At 43.1% G+C, this 25,382-nt stretch overlaps 1 protein-coding gene across 3 annotated transcripts; it reads right to left on the bottom strand.

Moving 5' to 3' along the window:
• Positions 1-1,010: 1,010 nt before the first annotated feature.
• On the bottom strand, positions 1,011-9,751 carry LOC311099788 (T-box transcription factor TBX3-like). 3 transcript variants are annotated; one of them, XM_084140534.1, is made up of 7 exons: positions 8,722-9,751; positions 7,489-7,771; positions 6,796-6,960; positions 5,504-5,580; positions 4,734-4,891; positions 3,113-3,756; positions 1,011-2,043 (listed from the first exon to the last, which is right to left on the bottom strand). In XM_084140534.1, the coding sequence occupies exons 1-7, from the start codon at positions 9,111-9,113 to the stop codon at positions 1,603-1,605; spliced, it is 2,160 nt and encodes a 719-aa protein (XP_083996660.1). In that variant the 5' UTR covers positions 9,114-9,751; the 3' UTR covers positions 1,011-1,602. The 3 variants fall into 3 exon arrangements, with proteins under 3 accessions (XP_083996660.1, XP_083996661.1, XP_083996662.1); XM_084140535.1 differs by having other exon boundaries at positions 6,796-6,942; XM_084140536.1 differs by having other exon boundaries at positions 6,796-6,942; positions 7,504-7,771.
• Between the last annotated feature and the right edge of the window lie 15,631 nt (positions 9,752-25,382).

Here is a 25,382-nt window from a genome sequence, read left to right as displayed (position 1 = left end):
ACTTTTTCATCATAGTCTAAACGCCTCTATCTCCAAATGCTAAAGTGGACAAAGTGTGGCAACACAGATTTGGTTGGAGCAATTACATCACCTTGTATTTGTCCGTATAGTTTTACATAATATAGTTTACATAATCTAAAGAAACTGACACATGGAAACGTATGGAGACTGCATTTCAATATTTTATTGAAACTTTCAAGAACACATTGTTGATGTTGTAAACTACACAAAAATCGAATACAACATAACCCAATGACAACTTTAGAAACACAAAAGAAACCTTTCTATTTCAATAAGATGCTGCACTTTTACTATCAGGCTGCAATGTTTTAAACAGAAATTTCGTCTATTTTGACACACATGTTTGTTTTCTTTTGAGAGAAAATGATTCATAATTTTTAAAGCCGTTGGTGCAGTGTGCTTTCTTTTCATTCGTCTGAACAGTAGCACTTAACACACCGAGACAACAGGTAAAGGTACAATGGCACATGAGTGTGTCCGCTAAAATAACTAGCTCTGTGGATATTTGGGGTACAGGTAAATCCATATTCAGGGGGATATAAAAGGCAGATGGAAAAACAAGGATAATAGCCCACAAACTATCTTTACACAGGTATATCGACAATAAATTAAGGACAGATCCCTAAAAACAAACTACTCCGTTCTATTTACACGCAATATCAATATGAAATAATTACATAAATATTTGTATATATCATTATTTACATTAATAATCAATATTTCCTTTTCAATGTTATTTCAGATTCCCTTTGCCAGTTGGATACTTATGCTGTATTCGGCATGCGATTTTAGGACAGTCTCAGCCACTCGCACATGAAGTTTATAACCTCGGTTCTGTTTTGGCCTACTTCAAACAAGTGCCAGCATATGGATTTCCATAATCCTGTGTTTATAAATTGACATACAGAAAAATTCGTTCGTAAAATCAATAAGCGACGACCAATTGATTGAATCCTTAGCAAAAAGGGAGGGAGTGGAATATTTTTTTTCTCCAGATTGGTTTAAGATCAGCCTTAATCATGTTTTATCCTTATTCGTCATATTTCAATTCGGTGAAAATAAACCATAACAAAAGAGACGTATCTTTTTGTAGGGCATGCAAGTGTCACCTACCCTATGAGCATAATGATAGACTTCAAATAGTTATGCAATAAAACATCAAACACAACAGTCTATAATATAAAGGGAACTGAATTCAAATAATTATAACCAATTCAGAGTGCATATTAAATCAAACAAATTTCGTTACCTCAGCAACCTGACATAAAATAAACTTATAGGACACAGCAGCAACTTATCATTAGATCTGTGAGTATCATCCATGCCAACCTTTCAGTTTCAATACTTGTATGGTATTCAAATAACAGGACAAATTCAAAAGTGTTGTTTAATTTAACAAAAGAGAAATATAGCATACATTAGATGTGTAGGCTATATAACCAAAGTGCATTTCAAAATCTAAACTGTTCAATAGGTCCGTTTTCTAAACCCGCATTCGCTAGAAGGGTGTCGTCATACTCGTCCTCGTGGTACTTATCATCATTATCATCACAACAACAACAAAAACAACAACATTAGAATCTATGGGGACACGCTTCGTGGTCTGTCCTGTTTTGGATCGAGTCCGCTGACCAAGCGCTGAATGCTCTGCAACTCGTTAGTGGAATCTTTCTCAGAGCAAGTTTTTGGGGACAGGGAGACCGAGCCGGACGATATGGTGGACGACCGGCTGGTGACCTCCAAGGTGGAGTCCTGGGTGGCCGAGACGGGGCTCATGGCCATGCCATCCCCTTTCAGCTCGGTGGCGCTGCTTGCCATGGAGGGGATGGCGGTGGTGAGCAGAGTGCTATCCGGCACGCTCATAGGGATGGAGTAAGGGCTGTACCTGAGGCGGGGGCGCACTGCGTTCAGGAAAGGGTGTCGGTGGACAGAGGAGGAGGCTGCGGAAGAGGCTGCCGCGGCTGCTGCCATGTACGTGTAAGGGTAAGGGAACAGGCTCCCAAACGGAGACATGGCCAGACCCTGTGGAGAGAGGAGGGGAAGGATATAAGTATAACTATAGCCTATATAATATAATTCAACAGACGCTAGCTTTTACGCACCATAAAAACACAGCAAAACAGGAAAAATAGGCTACACTTTAATTTGTCGCAATGTACTTGACCCCTGTCTCTGTATATCTTGAATGCAGGTCATGTAGCGAGTGAGTGTGAATAATGAATACAGACACGTGAGCGATCATGGGAAATGTTATGTACTGTAGGCTACTTTCCCCTTTCTCATAAAGCGATTTACATGATTATGCTTTTCTGTGGCCTTGAGTGTAATGGTTTAGGCCTCATAATGACAGTGTGGTGTAGGGCCGAAGCCTATTACCAATACATGTCTAGAATTTATTCTTAAAACAAGCACAATATAAAGTTATATGCACACGTTAAAACGATGAAAACCTTCCGAGAATCAAATTGACAAAACATTTCGTTTTTCTAGTGTTAGGCGATATCTAGACCCACCACCATGTGATATCGTGTTTTATGCAGCTTTGCAAATAGTTCATGAATTGTTAATGCAAATACAAATTATTTATAGCCTATTGGCCTATGATGCTGTTCATTAAGTACAGAAAATAGCAATTTAGAAGGAATCATTTCTGCAACACGTTTTTTGAAAGTAGGCCTAGATAGTAAAACAGCAAATCTGTTATGTATTTCAGATAAGTTGTTTCCCCGAACCAGTGAAGCATTTAAAACATTCGCCATGTTCCTCTAAAACACAGACTTAATTCATGAGTTAATATCAACACTATAGCCTAAAACTATTGTTGCAACGCTTAGGTGGTCTCTGCCTAAATCCCAACATATGCCCCTGTATTGCCGTTTAACGCCATAAGGAAAAACCTATTAAAACGAAATGGAAATTAGCCTACACTATTTTTTTCTTACACCATGTTGACATTTACACATAAACTAATGGAGACGAGAACACCTGTGCTGACATATATAGTCCAGTAGGCTATATTAGTCAAAATGTAACGAAAAACGCGAGCACACAGGCATTACTGTACTGATGGTGGTAATAAAACAGGTTTTACCTGTGATGCCAAGACATGTTGCTGCAGATGAAAAGGCAGTCCATGAGCTCCCGTCAGGCTTTGCGAGGGTGACGCAATACTGGCCGTGTCCATGGTGCTAACCCCTCCGGAGGACACCGCTGCCAGTAAGGGGCCCATGCCCGCGGCCATATTCGAGAACGCGCCTCCCATGTTGAACTGACTGGGGTGCAAAAGAAAGGGATGCGCGCCGCCTAAGTGATTGAAAAACTGTTGTCCCGCCAAACCCGGTGGAAATCCAAAATGATGCATGTGACTCTGGCTTAAGTGTGGACTGCTGTCAGTTTGAACAGTCAAAGGCATGTAGCTCTCCTTGCTTATAGACCTGCACTCGTCCACTTTGGGCAGGTCCCCACTTGGACTCTTGCGGTCTTCTCCGGACCGAGTGGTGCTGGAGATAACCGTGATTGGGCTCTGTCGTGAGTCCGCCTGGCTTTTCTCAGGCCTGGCGCTTTCCCGAGACCGGCGGATAGAATCATTGACACCGAATTGATGGCCTTTAGTCGGGCTCGCCTCATGATCCTTCCCATCCTCCGTGGTGGTTGAGATCTTACTGGAGTCCGGCCCATCCTTTAGGTTGCCATCTTTGCTCTCATCGTCGCTGTCTTCATCACTCTCGCAAAAATCTATCAGGAATGAGTCAGAAGTTAGTGATAAATGAGGAATGATTATTCATTAATTGAGTTAATCAGTATTAATTTCGTTTTGAGTTTTATTCTTCAGATAGACCTATTAAATTATCATAGGCTAGGCTATAGGCTACGTGATGAGGGATGGACCTCATACGGTGATTACATTTTTCATGACTTTCGATGGCATAGGCCTACGATGTGGAAATATTAATTGACAACTAGATATATAATCAGTATAGGTCTTAATTAGCCTATATCTCACATTAACAAATAGGCCTAGTTTTTAATCCATGCTCTTTTGGAGGACGTTAGCCTAATGCGCGTTCTGCCTACACTTTCTTGCTAATCGTGGTAAGTAGGCCTAATATTATGGGGACTAATACTTATTCCATAATGTATTGGGCTACATTGAAATCCAGAGGCTACTCATTTAATTTTTTGATAAACCTTCAGCTTACTGATCACGTTCTCCAAATGTCCCTCGTTTTAACCGCGGTGATGGTGTGTCGTTCAGATAACAGGCATACATACATTTGTGACTATGCCTAGGCCTACATCTCGAGAGTTTTTAAAAATATTTTATTTTATTCTTTATCCAGTAGGCTATATAATTTTGGCAGATATATTACTCAATTGATTGCTAAATGCTTAGCATGAACATGAGATCCATCCTGTGAATGTGAATTACAAGAATTAGCCTACATAAACGTTATATAGTTTGTAGGTTATTGTTGGTGCTAGATAACGTTCAATAATTTGTAGTGCAATTATTCAACACAATAGGCCTACTGATATCGAAAGACATTCATCTGAATTCAAACTAAATCCAAAATGTAGCCTACTTATTGGAAAATATTTCTCTGCCCACTTTTTTACAAGCATAGGCTACTATGCTATGTGGGTCTGTGAGCTGTGAGATGCAGAAAGTAGCTCTAAGTCTTAATCCAAGCAGAGGCTCTGGGCTCAATTACCTTTCAGGTTGGGAGGCCCCACGGTAGACACCGCGGGAGACGAGGCCTGGCCGAAACACTTGAATGAGGCCTGCTCGCCAGAGGAGTCGTCGGACGTCCCGTTCTCTTTTTTCTGATGCTCCTCGTATGAGCGAATTGACTGCAGGGCCAGCTGTTTCCTACATTAGGCACACAGGTTATTAGTCATCACTACTATTCCTGTGTCAAAAACTAGCCAATAATTTATGTAGGCTACCATATATGCGTAGACGGCTAATATGCAAATTCACAGGCCTGCAATTAATTTTGAGGGCAGATTATGAAGATGCATTTTATCAATCAAGATATATGTCTGTTCGAAGAAATCTATCTATTCAAACCCACTGCAGACAACTAATAACTCACATACCAAACATTGTTCTTGATTACTGTTGTCAACATAGTTCAAGAAAAGTTTCTGAAGAGCTAACTATCAATAACGCTACACTATTTCTGGAGGAGTTTCGAAATTGCATTTTGCTCTTGCGATCTCTGCACTCTGAGAACCATAACAATGTAAATACAACATAATAAGCTATGTCTATTACCTTTTCCAACTCATAAATAAAACGTAAAAGACATAGTATAAATTTAGGTTGAAGGGATTGTCATAAAATGATTTCCCTTTGCAATTGCAAGGACTTTTTGGAATTCACTAACATCACTGTCAGACTTCGTGTCTATAAAATCTGACTATAGGAGTCGTAAAATTTTTGTAGCACACTAAGGGAATAGTTACTTCTACTCCTTACCTTTTCTCTCGTCTTCCATTGCCAGTGTCACGGAATCCTTTGGCAAAAGGATTATGGTCAATTTTCAATTGTGTAATCTGAAAAAATGAAAATCAAAGTTGTAAATATTCGTTAGGTTTTGTGGGGAAGTTTTCGTGGAAGTAAATTGAGTGACATTTCTCCTTGATTCTTTATTCATCATTTTTCATAAGCCTATGTCTGCACATAGCTCTCTATATGTTAACTCTTAAGTCCTAGGAAGTGGAATATTTCAAACAAAAATATATCTAATTGAGCCATCATCTGCATGGTTGGAAATTCTTTGATAATTGAATCTCAAACTAGTGATGAGACAAAGGTCTGATGCTATAAAAGGGGAATTTTTTTATTTTTAACACACACGCGCGCGCACACGCGCGCACACGCACACACACTCGCTCTCTCTCCAGCCAGGTCACCCGCTCTCACCCCTAACACTCAGAACCTCCCCCGCCCCCACTCCACCATTGCAGATATTTTACATCCATGTGCAATGCATAGTACTGTATGTCAACTCTCGCAGAGCTATCACATTATTTTCCCCCACTCACTTTTTCTCGCCTTCTACCCCTCCCATGCGGGCAGGATTGACAATATTCCTCCGCCCATGTGGCTGCCAAACATTTACTGCATTTTTGCTTGACCCAAGTGTCCAGAGGTAACACTTAGCTAACATTTCTCCCTTTTATCAAAGAGCCACCGTAAGATATGATTTTGATTAGCGGTGTGTCACATGTGGAATTAAATGTTACCACCAGCCCAGCCGGTTATAAACAAAATGCTCATTTTCTCTGACTAACTGCACATTCTGTTCCCCCTCTCTTTCTCTTTCTCACACTCTCCCTCCCTCCCTCCTTGCTTCTTTACTCTCTCTCTTTCTCTCTCTGTCTCTCTCTCGCACGCACCCACGCGTGCGCGCACGTGCACACACACACACACACAGTCTGGATCGTTGCCAACTTATTTCCATGTGATTAAATATAATTAAGATAACCTGTATAACATACATTCCTGAGAATTCTGACCCATTCTAGCCTAGTTTGCTTAGTATGAAACATGGCATGAGATGACGTTTACATGTATCGAACACGATAGTTTGTAGGCCCAACACTCAAACAAGACTAAACAAATATGACATATTTCATATTTTATGATGGCAAATGGCGCAGTGCTATTGGCTATATAAACTATTTGACAAAAAAGTATGCAAAATAAGTATCCAACTATTTAATGTATTTCATGAAAATAAACGAATAAAGTGTAATTCTCCCTACCTTGTCATTTTGATACGCCGTTACTGCAATGAAATCCGTTTCAGGAAAAACGTAAGTCCTGAACGTGCTATAGGGGAGTTTGAGAATGTCGTTGGCTCTCACGATGTGAAATCTGGGCTGATATTTGTGCATGGAGTTCAGGATGGTCTGGAACAGTAAAGAATTCTAGATTTAAAAAAGATAAGCACACACTGATTTCTGCCTTTTGATGAAGATAAGTCATTTGATGTAGTCCTCAATCGTAGTTCAGGCCTACTTGGTAAAATGGAATGTATTAGAACATTCTCCTCAATTTCTCTCACCAACAGTGCATTTACCCACCCCAATTTTTTTTAAAAAAATAAATAAATAAAAATAATAATAATAATAATAATAATAATAATAATAATAATATAAGCAGTAGAATTACCACATAGCTTGACATGATATAAAAGTTGGGAAAACATGTTGCAGTGAAAATATTAAGACCTCATGTTGGACACAAACCTATTCAATTGAAATGAGGCCTGTATATTTTGGTGAAGCCTTCTCAGCCCTCGGCCAGACATGGCCACAGAGAAGCAACGTCAATGGGGTTATAATTATTTGGCTAATAATAATAATACGTCTGATAATAGCCTACGAATAACAATCATGATAACAATAATACATGGCAGAAATGTTTATAAGCATGCAAATAAGAAAAAAACATACATTAGATGAACTTACAAATCCATGCTTGTCGGAGATGTTATTCGTCAGCTTGAGTTTGTGAAAGTTTACGACTTTTGACATCCACTGCTCGCCAGTAGCCGGACTGTCCGGGTGAATGTACATCCTCTTTGGCATTTCGGGGTCGGCCTTCCCTGCCACCATCCAACGTGAGTTGTGAAATTTATACCTGCAGTCATCCGCTGCAACAATATCCATCAACAGAATGTACTTTGCTTTCTTGTCCAAGCCAGTGCATCTCACTTTGAACGGAGGGAACATTCGCCTGTGAAATGGAATAAGAAAATCACTTAAAAACAGTAAACTAGCCTACTTGACACTGTGACAGAATATTGATAGCCTATACATATATGGAGCAGCCATATTTGCATTGCTATTATACTATCTAGGATAATGACAATGTTACATACTGTTAATACAAAATTATTGCAAATATTAGGCTACATTTATTTTTAGGCCTATAGCATACGTATATGCGTCAGCCACAAGATTGAATGTATGCAGAACTTATTCTATCAAACAGAGGTAGGCCTTCCTACACCTATGCCATACAATTATCTGCCGCCTATAAAAAATAAAAAATGGCATAACATGTACAGCACGCATTGTGTAACTGTATTTTTACGGCAGGTAATCGTTTGTTTTGTTAATAACATTTGTTAGATACACGTTCTATCATAACATATAGGCCTACATGTTTCAGTTTTATAGCCTAGTATTTTGTCCGAACTTTACATCTTCAAACTACAGATATTTTTTTGTAGTAGCGTAGGCCTACATTTTAGAATCGCTCACTGTTTCATGTTTTCATATTCACCACGTGTCATAAGATGTTCCAAGTTAAAATGTTACAGCCTTATGTGTTGTATATTTTATAGTTTGGGTTGGGCTTTATTTTATCTCGTGTTGAGATTACATTCCCATGCAATGTGTCTGTGACCATACAGATTCTGTCGATAGGACAGTTAGGCTATAGTCATATTCAGCTGATTTACACAAATATAACCATGAGAAATGAACCAGTTTGAAATTAAAATGTTGACCACGATTCCCGGAGGTCCAGTTCCAAGCACACATCAATAAATTCATTCCTTCTATTGGAATGCCATCGTATTGATGATCAGAATGATCTTCATAATAACAAAATGCAGACTAATGTTATTCAGCTACAGAACATAAATATGTCATATTATAATACATAAAAGTTGATCTTACCTTCCGGATTTCGTGATAACCATTTCAGTGCCTCGCTTGTGGAAAGTTTCCCAAAGTTCCTTCGCTTCCAGGTGAACTTTCGGGTCGTCTTCGACCTCTTCTTCAGGCTCCAGGGTCTTCAGAGGCCTCAGATGGGCTGCGGCTGCCTGGTGCCCAAGCGATGAGAAGTGGAGGCCGGACTCGGCGGCGCCCATCAGCTGGTCCATGATAGGCTTTCCCAGGGCGCCCGGGAGAGAGAGGGAGCCGTTGTGAGGTAGCGCCAGAGCCGGAAAAAAGGGAGGCTGGTGACCCAACATTGCACTCATGGCAAATTCCGGACCCCGGTGAGGTAAAAACGGATGGTATGCCATACTCGTTCCTTGTATGACTGGATCTCTCATCAGGAAGCTCATCCAAGTCCAGGCAGGTACCAAATATATGGATTTATTTAGTTGAATACTATAGTCAGTCTATGCAGCCTTCTTGAAGAGCAAAACTTGTTGAGTCTTGAGAAATCTACTGTCACCACTGCAGAAATAAGCATCCACTTATTTTCGACTGGGCGGTGTGAATTTTCTTTACTGTCGTTCGCTAAGTTCCAACAGAGTATCTGCAATGAGAAATGACAATACGCACTCCATTAATCTTCAGTTGTGATGAGATAAAGATTTTCTTCCGAGAACACTTTTCTATGCGTTGTCTTGCGAAAATTTTCGAATTGAACCAACAAGGGTGAGTCACTACGTTTTAATTGACTGTTGCGTTCTTTTCTTGATGTTGTTTATAATATCCGCATCCCTTTTAAAATGAATTCGCTCTCATTGGCTTCAGTCCTGCTGCAAAAGCAATGTGTTGAAATATTTCGATAGCGTGGAACAATTCCTCTGTCTTTACTTGTTCCACACATGCACCCTCACACGCACGCACACTATTTCTTCCTCTCTCTTTCACACACACACACATTTCAGTAAAAACGTATGCGGAGAAAGGAGTCCGTTGACTGCAGAGAGGTGGTAAGGTCCCAGCACCAAGATATTACTAGCGCTTCTGTGCCCCATAGGCTTGAAACTATATGGATGTGTTGCATGTTACGAGAAGCTGGGCTCTGTTGATTGGCTCTTTGACGCTTTCTGACCAATTGTGTGGCTTCGTAGGCGTGGTTTTAACAGGTCCGGTGGAGGGGACAGAATTCAGTCTTATAAAAAGGTGTTTGGAACTCAACGCTGCGGTGAAACAAAACTGCCTCAGTCAATGTTGTGTGAATATGTCAACATCATCAGAACTAGTGCGATCCGTCGGTCTGTGGAACCCTGGAAGGAAAAGTAGCCCGAGTCTCAGTTGCTTTGTCCATAAGAAATGACTGTCTCGTGTGCAGAGCGGCAGGGCTGGCCCTGTCATCAAAACATTGACTACATTTTAGTGTGAAATCATGGACGCTTTAATATGTAGGCTATATGGAATTAATAATTATACACAATTTATCTTCAATGTCATTGATTTGATCATTTGGAATTTATTTCATGATCAGAAATCGTCCGTTGTCTGTTGTTCTCCGTTGTAGTGGTCTAGGCTACATACAACACCGGAAAGGAATGTTTGGCAACATGCAAGCTACCATTATCAGCACCGTATTTGTGAAAAATTATAGTGAATTTTAACCGGTTGTCACGCGACGACCCGGTGATCAGTTAGCCTATAGCCTACAATGTTAATAATATGACAATAAGATAAAGAAATTAGGATCATGTGGATGTTTGCTGACACTTTATTATTGCATATAATCTTTCTTGTTGATTTAATCCCTCTCATCGTCCAGCCTTTGAAACAATCAATCGGCAATGTAGCCTACAGTGATGCGTTTGATAGCCAATTTTGACTGGACTTTAACTCTCCGAATTACAGTATTCATTTTACCTTGAATGTGAAGAGATGACAGGGTGATTCGGTGTGCTGAATGCATGGCGCCTGCCGTGTGTGGTTATGTCAATGGATAATATTGCCTCACGCACTATAGAGCAGGTTAACATGAATAAACCGACAATACAACTCTCTCTCTCTCTCTCTCTCTCTCTCTCTCTCTCTCTCTCTCTCTCTCTCTCTCTCTCTCTCTCTCTCTGTCTCTCTTTCTCTCAAACACACACACGCCCCCCCTCTCCCTCTCTTTCTCCCTGTCCTCATGAGAGAATAGCCTATGCATGCTGCTCATTGTGTGTGATTGCCTAGTTATCGCCACGCAATTTTGCCATATGCTTTCATAGAGATCCAGAGGGCTGTCGAATGTCCCTGCTCACGGAATTACAGTAGGCCTATACATTTTGTATCTGGTAGGCCCAGTTCCTAATGGTACATTCCCCGTTAAGGGACTGTAGCATATTTACATTTACCATAAACATTTGCCTAATTTACATTATTATATGTCGGAATTGGTGAACTGCTAGGCCTATAGCAGCTATAATTAACTACCATTAACCTGATATAACATGCAGTCTAATAAAATAACATTTCGAAAATACAACCCCACTAAAAACATTGTTGGTGGTGATAATATGGTGGTGATCACATATCAAGAGGGGCATTCAAGGGACATTACACACATTACACGCAAGTCTAGACAATGGCACCAGCCACATACTATATTTAAGGATTAATTTAGGCCCTACAAGTAAACTACAGCGGGAGTTGGCGGTGGTCAGCCATATTGACCAATAACTTCCCACGGGCCAAAAACTGGTTGAATAAACGTTGTATCCACATCATTTCAACAACAAAATCAATGTGATGACGTTGAATCAATGTGGAAAATTGTTTGGATTTGCAAAAAATCATGAATGTAAGGGGTTTTCATACCCAGATTGCAACCTAAGTCCAATGACATTGTACATGTTTTTGTTGATTTCACATTGAATTCACGTTAGTTGAATACACAACCAAATGTAAATCAAAACTAGACATTGAACTGATGTCTGTGACCAGTGGGTTCCCATCCAATCATAGTCCTACAAGGTTGAACTATAGGGACTTGTCAATCTTCTGAGCTATGATTTTGAACTACTATCTACTCTTTCATTCAGAAAAGTGCTTTATCCTTTGCTACCAAAACAATTGTTAGTGGGGAAACTCACCTATTGATACTGTCAATTTGACTGAGCAATCTAAGATGACTGCAGGCTGGTGACATGGTGCTTTGAGTAGGCTATTTGATAGGATGAGTGCATGGGTAGTTGCATGAACCACTATCTGTCTGTACTGTACTGCATAAATATATCTGAATGCCCCTACCCAACAGTCTTACCAAGTCCTGATAACAGGAGAGGTGTTATCCCTAGGGTTATCCTCATTTTCAGTTCGTAAACTAGTTTCCTTGGGTTGAATTAATGAAGTTTATCTTTAACATTTGCATGCACTTATTAGGGATAACCAGTTTGCAGTTCCACTGTCCAGTTCTCCAGACTTTATGTGTGAGTGTAGCTTAGTTATTGTCAATAGAGTGACAGCCTGTGTGCTCTCTTTTGTCAGCTGCTACAGTATGTCAGAGCAGGGAAACTGTCCCCAAGCTATCCTGTGTGTCTCTATGCCTAATTAGGGGAGGGCAGCATAGATTGTGTATTGTAAGGTGTCAATATTTATTGATATTTGCTGGGGTAACAAATGAGATAACCGCTGACACAATAGGCTTAATTACAATTTAGCATTGATAACACTATAGGCCTATGGAACGATGGCTAAGTCTTCCCTCCAGTCACCTTAGCCTGAGCATGGGTGTTCACTTAAAATGGCAGATAGTCCTTTAGTCTCCTTTGTGTGTGTGTGAGGTCAGGCCTGTGCCGATTACATGCTTATTCTTCTTTAAACACTCACACCTATTAGCAGCACATTTTAGTTCAGTGGAAGGTGTCAACAAATAGAAAGCACCCTTTCATTCGCTGTGGCCACCAGGCTTAATTAGCTAAGCAACCCTGAGAGAACGGTCAATACACTATATAAAGTTTTACAGGGTTAGGGCTCTCAGGGACTCCAAGTGGCAATAAAACTGCAGACCTGACACAACTGATTGATGAGGCGGGGCTGTCAATGTTTTTATATCTACAGTGATAATGTATATCAAAATCAAAAAGCTATATATTTGTCTAGACAGGCTCCAAAATCCCATTCTGTCTGCCTCTGTTTGTTTCCTGGCGGTGTAGTGTATAGGGACAATAAGCAGTTTGAACCTGTTACATGCAGAGGTCAGTTGTCTGTATGCTCCTCCATACTGTTTATCAATGGTGTGTTTGCTATAGTATAGTCATATACATTGATGTTTAAGTATATATTTTGAGAAAGTAACTGTTTTCGTTTCAAGAGATTGCGTCAATGTCATGTTTAGGCTACATGTTTATCTATTTATCAATGTTTATCTCTTTATGTTGGTCAAAGTAATGCCCATAAACTATCAAGTAGTGTCTTCTCTCACTGGATACACACTCAGTCCTTTCCCTAAGTTATCAGTACAGTCAGCAAAAGTTAAGATGGGAAATAAGTTAGTAATACCTATAGAGACTAGAGCTATAGCTCATTGGATCAATATGATGTGTATTGCTTGTATGTTTATTAAGTCAAACTTCTTAGACTCTCTCAGAATGGATCATGGGGCTGCCAGTGTTGAATTTTTGCTCCCATGTTTATTTGCAGATTGTAAATGATAAATGGGGTCAGACATCATGGCACCAGCTGAGAGTGGAGGACATTGTTGTTGTTTTGGGTATTTAGACACAACTAGACGCGATAGGGAGGGGAAGCATCACAAGGTTAGTCAGTTAAGTTGCGCAATACTTGAAATTAATATGCATCCAATATACATTTGTTGTACCTGTTCTTTAGGTATTGCAATGACAACATAGTAAACATGTACTATTTACCCCATAGATGTAAGTAATATCACTGTTTTCAAAATGATTCATGTGGACTATTGGTCCAAATACAGAGATTGTGAAATGCACTTTCCAAAATCAGCTCCATGCTGGAAGTCTGCTTGAAGCATGAAAAACTCTCACCTGTCGATGATTCTGGCCTGTCAGTCATTTTTATGCAAGTCAACAAACCAATCAGAGTGCAAATAAATATTTGTACTGTTTTGTTGTAGTTATTACCTGAATATAAGCAGTTTAGTTTACTCAATAAATTCTGCTCAAAACGATGCCCATCATTATGATAGGAGCAGTCGAAACTGTGCTTCCAGACAGGAACCCTGACCCCTTGATTGAAACAAACAATTCTGAAAAACAACCTGCAATAGAGCATGCTGGGACATATCATAATGATGGGCGTAGTTTTGAGCAGAATTTATTGAGTAAACAAACTTTAACACAACTCAAATTCTTGTCCTTTTGAAGTCCACTCAACTCACATAATAACGCTTATTAAGCAATTGGTTAAGTTGGCTTTTTTACAGCGTATGAGAGGTTGTAATAGAAATGTCTGGCAGCATTTACTTATATTGAGGCAACATTACAAGAGCATGAACCCAGTAACTGCTTACTAAACCACTTATATTCAGGTAATAACTACAACAAAACAGTACAGCCATTTATTTGCACTCTGATTGGTTTGCAGTCATGGTGAAATACAAGCAGTGAAAAGATTAGACTATAGTCATATCTGCAGGAATACCCCAATAATACTGCGATGTACAATGGAACTTAATGCAGTGGATTGAGGGAACAGTGTCTACAGACGCTAGTAGGCTATACTCCCTGTTTGCTGTGCAGTAGATGCCAGTGGTAAATGCCTCAGATGTGGGCCATGTGTGAAACTCCTTATTTTGCCTTATTTGCCACCACTCACCAGCTGTTGGGCACAACTCAGATACTTTATCTTTCTACTGAAAAGGTTGCACGTATTGATATAATCCCATTTAAACCCCCTAAGGTCGCCCCTGAGGAAATCAAATTAGCATAATACAAAAATCCCCATAAAAATCAGTCAGTTTAAGCTAGAGATATCTGTTTTTGTATTGGATGTATCTCGTCTCAATCCACCGCATCCGCATCTTCGGTGAAAGGTGACAGAGCTAGAGCTGTGTTTGTCAGACCATGAGACATCCCGAGAATCGAAAATCGGTCTTCTCACAAAATCGTCGGTAGTGTCCGAACGGTTTGGCCTACAAACTATTATGCCCCATTATGGAAAGATGAGACTCTGACGAATACGATGGTGTTCACAAGTGTCAGGAGACTCGTCTGAAGTCGGTACCGCCGATATGCCAACTTCTGTCTGTAGCGTCCGAACCGTTTGGGCTACACACTAAGACTCTCACGAACATGTACATGTCGATTGTTTTGCTCTAGGACGCCCACAGGCTTCACAAGACTTGTCTGAAGGTCCCCAGGTACCAGTTGAAAAAATTAATGGAAGTACAGTACCAGACAAAAGTTTGGACACACCTACTCATTCAAGGGTTTTTCTTTATTTTGACTATTTTCTACATTGTAGAATAATAGTGAAGACATCAAAACTATGAAATAACACATATGGAATCATTTAGTAACCAAAAAAGTGTTAAACAAAATAAATATATTTTATATTTGAGATTCTTCAAATAGCCACCCTTTGCCTTGATGACAGCTTTGCACACTCTTGACATTCTCTCAACCAGCTTCACCTGGAATGCTTTTCCAACAGTCTTGAAGGAGTTCCCACATATGCTGAGCACTTGTTGGCTGCTTTCCTTCACTCTGCCGTCCGACTCATCCCAAACCATCTCAATTGGGTTGAGGTCGGGGGATTGCGGAGGCCAGGTCATCTGATGCAGCACTCCATCACTCTCCTTCTTGGTAAAATAGCCCTTACACAGCCTGGAGGTGTGTTGGGTCAATGTCCTGTTGAAAAACAAATGATAGTCCCACAAAGCCCAAACCAGATGGGATGGCGTATCGCTGCAGAATGCTGTGGTAGTCACGCTGGTTAAATGTGCCTTGAATTCTAAATAGATCACAGACAGTGTCACCAGCAAAGCACCCCCACACCATAACACCTCCTCCTCCATGCTTTACGGTGGGAACTACACATGCGGAGATCATCCGTTCACCCACACCGCGTCTCACAAACACACAGCGGTTGTAACCAAAAATCTCCAGTTTGAACTCCAGACCAAAGGACACATTTCCACTGGTCTAATGTCCATTGCTCGTGTTTCTTGGCCCAAGCTAGTCTCTTCTCCTTATTGGTGTCCTTTAGTAGTGGTTTCTTTGCAGCAATTTGACCAAGAAGGCCTGATTCACATAGTTCCCTCTGAACAGTTGATGTTGAGATGTGTCTGTGACTTGAACTCTGTGAAGCATTTATTTGGGCTGCAATTTCTGAGGCTGGTAACTCTAATGAACGTATCCTCTGCAGCAGAGGTAACTCTGGGTCTTCCATTCCTGTGGCGGTCCTCATGAGAGCCAATTTCATCATAACGCTTGGTGGTTTTTGCGACTGCACTTGAAGAAACGTTCAACGTTCTTGAAATGTTCCATATTGACTGACCTTCATGTCTTAAAGTAATGATGGACTGTCATTTATCTTTGCTTACTTGAGCTGTTCTTGCCATAATATGTTATTTTACCAAATAGGGCTATCTTCTGTATACCCCCCTACCTTGTCACAACACAACTGATTGGCTCAAACGCATTAAGAAGGAAAGAAATTCCACAAATTAACTTTTAAGAAGGCACACCTGTTAAATGAAATGCATTCCAGGTGACTACCTCATGAAGCTGGTTGAGAGATTGCCAAGAGTGTGCAAAGCTGTCATCAAGGCAAAGGGTGGCTATTTGAAGAATCTCAAATATTAGTAATATTAGTATAGTAAAAATAAAGAAAAACCCTTGAATGAGTAGGTGTGTCCAAACTTTTGACTGGTAGTTGTCACGGTTTCGGCCGAGGCTGCTCCTCCTCCTTGCTCGGGCAGGCTTCGGCGGTCGTCGTCTCCGGAGTACTAGCTGCAACGGTTGGATGTTTTCGATGTTCGTTTGGTTTTGTCCAGTTGTTGTGCACCTGTTCCCTGTTAGTATGATTATGTACTCTATATATTGTTCCATGTGTTTGTCATGTGTTGTGTGTAATTGTTTTCCTGTCGTTTGGTGCAGTGCTGTTTGCTAGACTCTCTTTGTTTTACCGTCGCACTATTGTTCGTGCGCAGTTCGGTTTGGGAGTATTTTACGCACTGTGGAGTATGTTTCGCCTCCGGGTTGTTTGAACCGTGTTATGATTTTGGATTTTCTAGTAAAGTCTGGATTTACTGAGCTCCTGTGTCCTGCTATTGATTCGCACCACATCCGCATCAGAGAACGTGACAGAATTACACACCATATATGGAATCAGCAGGAGCAGCAGCACCTGGGTCGCTTGAGGAGCATGTCCGCGGCCAGGATGACCAGATCCGACAACTGGGGACTGCTCTGCAGGATGTCATCAACACCCTGCACCTTTTGGAGTCCAGAGGGGTACCCACACCTCCACCTACCTTACCACCACCATCGGTCGGTCCGCCCGTCCCAGGCCCGGAACCCAGTGGGATTCGGCTCTCACTCCCGAGGGCGTATGACGGTACAGCTGCCGGGTGTCAGCGGTTCCTCCTGCAGGTGGAGCTCTACCTAGCCACTGTACACCCTTTGCCCTCGGGACACGAGAGCGTTTCCGCCCTCATCTCCTGTCTCACGGGCAAGGCATTGGAATGGGCCAACGCCGAGTGGAGGAGGATAGACGCCACCACCATCTCCTACGCGGAGTTCTCCCGTCGCTTCAAGGCCGTGTTCGACCATCCACCAGAGGGCAAAGCGGCGGGGGAGCGTCTGTTCTACCTCCGACAGGGGAAGAGGAGCGCACAGGCGTTCGCCCTGGAGTTCCGGACTCTAGCGGCAGATGCAGGGTGGAATGAACGGGCCCTCATCGATCATTTTCGATGTAGCCTACGGGAGGACGTTCAACGTGAGTTGGCCTGCAGGGACACCAATTTCACCTTCGACCAGTTGGTCGACATGTCCATCCGTCAGGACACCCTGCTGGTCACCCGTGGACGGTCCGAGTGGGGGCCGTCCATTCCATCCTCCAGCACCTTCGAGCCGAGTCCCATGGAGCTCGGGGGTGCTGGCGCTAGAGAAAGGAGGAGAAGGAGCCCGAGGGGGGCTGTCCCCTGCACCAACTGCGGCCGTAGAGGGCACACTGCGGCCAGGTGCTGGGGAGGGTCTCCAGGAGGAGGGGACGACAGGCCACGCACTGGGGAGACCTCCCAGGTGAGTAGACGCCCCACTTACCCAGAGCTCTCTGTTGGGCACTTTTGTATACCTGTTAGTTTCCCACAGGTTGCACCTCATTCCCAGCATAAGGCGCTAGTAGATTCAGGCGCAGCTGGGAATTTTGTTGACCGGAAGTTTTGTTTAGAGTTAAGGATTCCCCTCCTGCCTGTCGACGATCCTTTTCCCGTTCATGCGTTAGATAGCCACCCGTTGGGGTCGGGGTTGATTAGGGAAGTCACAGCGCCACTTAGGATGTGTGCGCAGGGGGGTCATGAGGAGACTATTCAGCTATATCTGATCGACTCCCCTGCGTACCCGGTGGTGCTGGGAATTCCCTGGTTAAGTACCCATAACCCTGCCATTTCGTGGCAACAGATAGCTCTTAAGGAGTGGTCTGCTCAGTGTGAGGGGCGATGTCTGGGTGTTTCCGTGGGGGCGACCTCGGTGGAAAGTCCAAACCAAGTGCCCGCATTGCACATTCCACCTGAATATGGGGATTTGGCACTGGTGTTCAGTAAGGCGAGGGCGACGCGGTTGCCTCCTCATAGACAGGGGGATTGTGCGATAGACCTCCAGGCAGGAGCAGCGCTCCCACGGAGCCACGTATATCCTTTGTCTCAAGAGGAGAGAAAGGCTATGGAGACTTACATAGCCGAATCTTTGAGACAGGGATACATACGGCCCTCCACTTCCCCTGCGTCCTCAAGCTTCTTTTTTGTGAAGAAAAAAGATGGAGGGTTGCGCCCTTGCATTGATTACCGTGGTATCAATCAGATTACTGTGAAATACAGTTATCCACTCCCTCTGATTGCGACCATGACGGAGTCATTGCACGGAGCGCGTTTTTTCACAAAACTGGATCTCAGGAGCGCGTATAATTTGGTGCGCATTAGGGAGGGCGACGAATGGAAAACAGCATTTAGTACCACTTCGGGTCATTACGAATATCTCGTCATGCCATACAGGTTGATGAATGCTCCTTCAGTCTTCCAATCCTTCGTGGATGAGATCTTCCGAGATATGCAGGGGCAAGGGGTGGTCGTGTACATTGATGACATTCTAGTGTACTCATCTACCCGAGCCGAGCATGTAGCCCTGGTGCGTCGTGTATTGAGGAGGCTGTTGGAGCACGACCTGTATGTCAAGGCAGAGAAATGTCTGTTTTTCCAGGAGTCGGTCTCCTTTTTGGGTTATCGGTTGTCCGCGTCAGGGGTGAAGATGGAGGTGGACCGTGTGTCAGCCGTGCGTAATTGGCAAACCCCAACCACTGTTAAAGAGGTGCAGCAGTTCTTGGGCTTTGCGAATTACTACCGGAGGTTTATCCGGGGTTTTGGACAGGTGGCAGCTCCCATAACGTCTCTGCTGAAAGGGGGTCCGGTGCGCCTGCAGTGGTCGGCTGAGGCGGACAGGGCTTTTGGGAGACTGAAGGACCTGTTTACTTCGGCTCCGGTGCTGGCGCATCCGGATCCCGCCTTACCCTTTCAGGTTGAGGTGGACGCGTCTGAGGCCGGTATAGGGGCCGTTCTCTCTCAACGGTCTGGCACGCCACCTAAACTCCGCCCCTGTGCTTTTTACTCTAAGAAGCTCAGCCCGGCGGAGCGAAATTATGACGTGGGGGACAGAGAGCTGTTAGCTGTGGTACAGGCCCTTAAGGTGTGGAGGCATTGGCTTGAGGGGGCTCAACACCCTTTCCTCATTTTGACTGACCATCGGAACCTGGAGTACATCCGGGCAGCTAGGAGACTGAACTCTCGCCAGGCTCGTTGGAGCATGTTTCTAGCCAGGTTCGTATTTAAAATCACGTACATCCCTGGGTCCCAGAACAGGAAGGCAGACGCTCTGTCCCGGCGGTATGACACAGAGGAGAGGTCCGTTGAGCCTACCCCCATACTACCGGCGTCGTGTCTAGTGGCACCGGTTGTGTGGGAGGTCGATGCTGAAATCGAGCGGGCATTGCGTGCCGACCCTAGCCCTCCACAGTGTCCTGTGGGTCGGAGGTACGTTCCGCTCGAGGTTCGGGATCGACTCATTTATTGGGCTCACACGTCACCCTCCTCTGGACATCCAGGTATTGGCCGGACAGTGCACTGCCTTAGCACAAAGTACTGGTGGCCAACGTTAGCCAGGGATGTGAGGGTTTATGTCTCCTCCTGCTCGGTGTGTGCCCAGTGTAAGGCGCCCAGACACTTGCCCAGGGGAAAGTTACAACCCCTGCCCGTTCCACAACGACCCTGGTCTCACCTCTCGGTGGATTTTGTTACAGACCTTCCCCCCTCACAGGGGAATACCACCATCCTGGTCGCTGTGGATCGGTTCTCGAAGGCCTGTCGTCTCCTTCTCATGCCGGGTCTCCCTACTGCCCTACAGACCGCTGAGGCACTATTCACCCACGTCTTCCGGCATTACGGGGTACCCGAGGATATAGTGTCTGATCGAGGCCCCCAATTTACCTCCAGAGTCTGGAGAGCTTTCATGGAGCGCTTGGGGGTTTCGGTTAGCCTTACCTCGGGGTACCACCCGGAGAGCAATGGGCAGGTCGAACGTGTGAACCAGGATGTGGGTAGGTTTCTGAGGTCATATTGCCAGGGCCGGCCGGAGGAGTGGGCAAGGTATGTTCCCTGGGCCGAGATGGCACAGAACTCTCTCCGCCACTCCTCCACCAAACTAACTCCGTTCCAGTGTGTTTTAGGATACCAGCCGGCTCTGGCACCTTGGCATCAGAGCCAGATCGAGGCCCCTGTGGTGGATGAGTGGGTGCGGCGCTCGGAGGAGACGTGGAACGCTGCTCACGTCCATCTGCAGCGGGCCATCCGTCAACAGAAGACGAGCGCCGATCTCCACCGCAGTGAGGGACCGGTGTACGCACCGGGAGATCGGGTCTGGCTCTCGACCAGAAACCTGCCCCTCCGCCTGCCCTGCCGGAAGCTGGGTCGGCGGTTTGTGGGGCCTTTTAAAGTCCTGAGGAGGTTGAACGAGGTGTGTTACAGGTTACAATTGCCTATTGATTACAAGAATATTAACCCCTCGTTCCATGTGTCTCTCCTCAGGCCGGTGGTAGCTGGTCCACTCCAGGACTTTGAGATAGAGGAGACTCCTCCGCCCCCACTGGACATCGAGGGGGCTCCGGCGTACACCGTTCGGTCCATCTTGGACTCGAGACGTCGGATGGGGGGTCTCCAATATCTAGTGGAGTGGGAGGGGTACGGCCCGGAGAAACGGTGTTGGGTGCCGCGGAGGGACATCCTAGACCCGTCTCTCCTGTCGGAGTTCCACCGGGGGCACCCCGCGCGCCCTGCTCCGCGTCCTCCTGGTCGTCCCCGAGGCCGGTGTCGACGCACGGCTGGAGCCGCGCGTCAAGGGGGGGGGGGTACTGTCACGGTTTCGGTCGAGGCTGCTCCTCCTCCTTGCTCGGGCAGGCTTCGGCGGTCGTCGTCTCCGGAGTACTAGCTGCCACCGTTGGATGTTTTCGATGTTCGTTTGGTTTTGTCTAGTTGTTGTGCACCTGTTCCCTGTTAGTGTGATTATGTACCCTATATATTGTTACATGTGTTTGTCATGTGTTGTGTGTAATTGTTTTCCTGTCGTTTGGTGCAGTGCTGTTTGCTAGACTCTCTTTGTTTTACCGTCGCACTATTGTTCGTGCGCAGTTCGGTTTGGGAGTATTTTACGCACTGTGGCGTATGTTTCGCCTCCGGGTTGTTTGACCCGTGTTATGATTTTGGATTTTCTAGTAAAGTCTGGATTTACTGAGCTCCTGTGTCCTGCTATTGATTCGCACCACATCCGCATCAGAGAACGTGACAGTAGTGTATATGTTTTGATACTTCAAGGGGTCTTAAAATTCTAAATCAAATAGCTAAATGATCCTAGGTATGACCTTCTTAAAACAATTCCATAGGAAGGCATAATGGAGATATCCTATGTCCATTTATTTCTCTGCCATAGTAATAGGCTTTGTTATTGACTGTGTGGCTTTATAGTATATCTGGACCCTATAGTGCCCTGCTATTGACTCTTTAACCAATACTCTCTGTTTTTAAGTCAAGAGCAGCATAAAGCATGCATTCCTACAGCAAGAATCTTAGGATTTGGTTGGGGTGGCTACTCTCTATAGTCCTCAAACTCAACTCTGAACCTCAAAACCAGTTCCACTGCTTTTTTTCTTTGTTCCCCTCTAACCAGGGACTGATTTAGACCTCGGACACCAGGTGTGTCCAATTAATTATCAGGTAGAACAGAAAACCAGCAGGCTCCGGACCTCGTAGGGTAAGAGTTGAATACCCCTGCTCTAGAGGTTAAGTGGGATAAGAGTGTGGCTCATGTCAAAACGTGGGCCCCCCATAGTTCTGGAAAATTTGCAATGGGGTCAGATTGGATTACTCTTTTTTGTTATTTACATTTAGACAGAGACCTTTGAAATGGAAAACCATAGGCAGAAAGGCAAGTGCTTTGTAGTCTGCGGGGCTAAGGGGGACCATAGCGGATTTCCATTGATGGCTTGAATACAGTAGAATACATGTCTTTATGCTCTAGAATCAACCATTCGGAATAGTGAATATTTACTTGAGTATTAAGTTCACTCCCAGTCATTGGGTAGATATATCAAGTAGGCTACATTGCTTAGCATTAATCCACTCCAGTGTCTTAAACATGCATGCTAGTGGTCACAATATTCCTCCTGCAACCCCAGTCTGAAAAATACCATATTGTATTCAGCTGCATATTCCAGAAAACTCTTTGACTAATGTGTACATTCAGTACAGATTTAGGATCTTAATTTGACCTATATTGTCACGGCAAAATATTCCTGCAGCAACAGGATTTGAACGTTTAGGTCATAATGTTGCTTGATCGGTGGTTAGGCAATACTGTTAATATAAGTTAACAGTATTGTACTGTTAGTGTGGGCTTTCAGTGAATTTATTTAAATCACAAAGCTCATCTGCATTTCCTGCGGTGCAGGAAGATTCTCAGCAACAAAAAGTGTTCCAATTTAGATCCTACATCTGTAATTACATACAAACAAAATATTGTTTTTACACTTATCTAAAGAAAACCCAATATCTTATCAGCCTTTTCTATGACTGTGACGAAAAATGTGCCGAGAGCCACCCAGGCTAACCAAATCTCCCAGCCTTGGGTTGAGTCTAGCCGCCCATGTCTCTGGTGCAGTGTGCATACCTGCTCAGAGGGATTTTCTGGGTCATTATGAGGAGGCTTCTGCTGTAGCCACTCAACAATCTCCCATAAGTGTTCAATTGGGTTGAGATCTGGTGACTGAGACACACACACACACACACTTTAAACCCCCCATTGCTTCTTTGAGACCTCTCTTTCAAAGTCACTGAGATCTCTTCACTCTTTTAAAGTCACAGAGATCTCTTCTTCTAGCCATGGCATTTGTATACATGATCATAAGCATGATGGGATGTTAATTGCTTAATTAGCTCAGGAACCACACCTGTGTGGAAGCAACTGCTTTCAATATACTTTTATCCCTCATTTACTCAAATGTGTCCTTTATTTTGACAGTTACCAGTACCTCATAGGCTACTGTCTTTAACTTTCTGATTTATGTGTATATGTCATGAATTAATTTATGTTTATCGATATTTTCAACTTTATTATAAGCTGAAATGGTTTATGAACTACTGTATGTTATGACCCAGCATGAGTTATGGTGAGCTATAGAGTAATTTAGGACTTGTTTCTGACTAGAGAAATACAATCTATGCAATCCTACATCAAATGTGTCCCAAACTGAAAACAGTTGTATTTTTTGTGTGGATCACGAAGTTATTTCATTTTCTGATAGCCTAACATATAGGCCTACCTACATGTTCGTGGCGCTTCAAAAGCGATAATACGATAATTTTGACGAAGTCCTCACAGGTTGATAGAAAATTATATGACTTTTTATCTAACAGCCTAAACACATTTTGGAGGAAAAAATTGAATTATTTTCACTAAGTTTTTGTTATGTTTGCATTTATAATTTAATAGCCTAATTGTAAAATATTAAATTACCTGTTGGAAAAACACACTGTGAAGCAAGTGCCTCGTGTTTTTAACGTTTCAATGCTTTATCAGAAAAAAGGGTGAAAACCTATCTCATGCTTTTGGGATGCGTTTTAGTGTTCATTGGGCATTCTAACGTTTGCGGTGAGGCTCTCTCTCTCCAGCACTACATTTAAAGGATAGCCTATAGGCTAGGCTACAACACTTGATTCATTTTAGATATTGATTATTCAATCTAATTTTTTTTAGGGACTTTGTTGGCTAGACGTGATTTTGAGTTGAGTTGTTTTGGAAGTTGCAGGCCAGTTTGTCTTCCCTTGCTGAAGCTTGACCCTCTGTTTCTGGGTGAATCTCTCACATACTGATTTGGATAGATTCCTTTCCAAACTTTTCAGCCATAATACCTTCTGAATGTTTATTGGTAATTCCTCTGGGCATTCAGCCTTAGGTTATATTATATAATCCAAGAAGAAATATGCCGTTTATATTCTCACTGCATTCTTCTTATTTAAGCAACATTTATGAATTTGTATAACATTGGTTAACACTGGCAGCAGGTGGTTAATATTATAAATAATGAAAAAGGCAATATGTGATGGTTTTAATAAAAGCTTTAAAAATGCTCAACTGAATAGCGAAGTAGGCTAATGAAACAGTGCATAGGCTACACGCCCATAGTCATTACTCTATATGCAACACTATATGGCATAAGGAACTCGGAACCAACTGTCGTTTTTAAGTTTGGGATACACTGCTCGCAGGGTTAATTCCTGTGCTTATAAAACTTTTGAAAACGTGAACATTCTAGAACTCTTTACATGCTTTCGTTTATATGTTTGGCATATCTTTAGTAATTTTAGACGACAGTTACTTCCACTCGAGATGAGAATCTTTTTTGACATTTTTTACAAACAGCAAGTTCTCTTTTTATAACAGAAATATGACGCAACATAACGAAATGTAATGGTAATTGCAAAGAACGCAGCACACCAGACCTATCTAGGCCTATTAAATGTGTTTAATGAAATAAAAAATGCGGGTGTGTAAACATTGTCATGACTCGTGTTATTTGGGGATTTCAGTGGCATGATCATAAAAGTCAGCAGGCCAACAGTTACCCCCAACAAACATAACTGGACATTTGAAATTATGAATAGGTCTACTCACACTTTAACACTTCAAATACTTGCATAAATATCACAATTTGTTTTACAAAACGGTGGTTTGTCGTTTACACCTATAGAATACAATAGAATAATGATTTGTTTATTTAAGTTACATAACATTTGTAAAAGTCACATTGCAGGAGCATTTCCCATTTGCGCCCTCCATATTATAGGCTATCATTACTTGGTGTATCCAAATGCAAAGATGTCAGAGTCTTGTGACATTTGAAACATGAGGCTG

Source organism: Coregonus lavaretus (genome assembly GCF_964263955.1).
Source record: "Coregonus lavaretus genome assembly, chromosome: 24".
Classification (NCBI taxonomy): domain Eukaryota; kingdom Metazoa; phylum Chordata; class Actinopteri; order Salmoniformes; family Salmonidae; genus Coregonus; species Coregonus lavaretus.
This window is presented reverse-complemented; position numbering and strand designations above follow the sequence as displayed.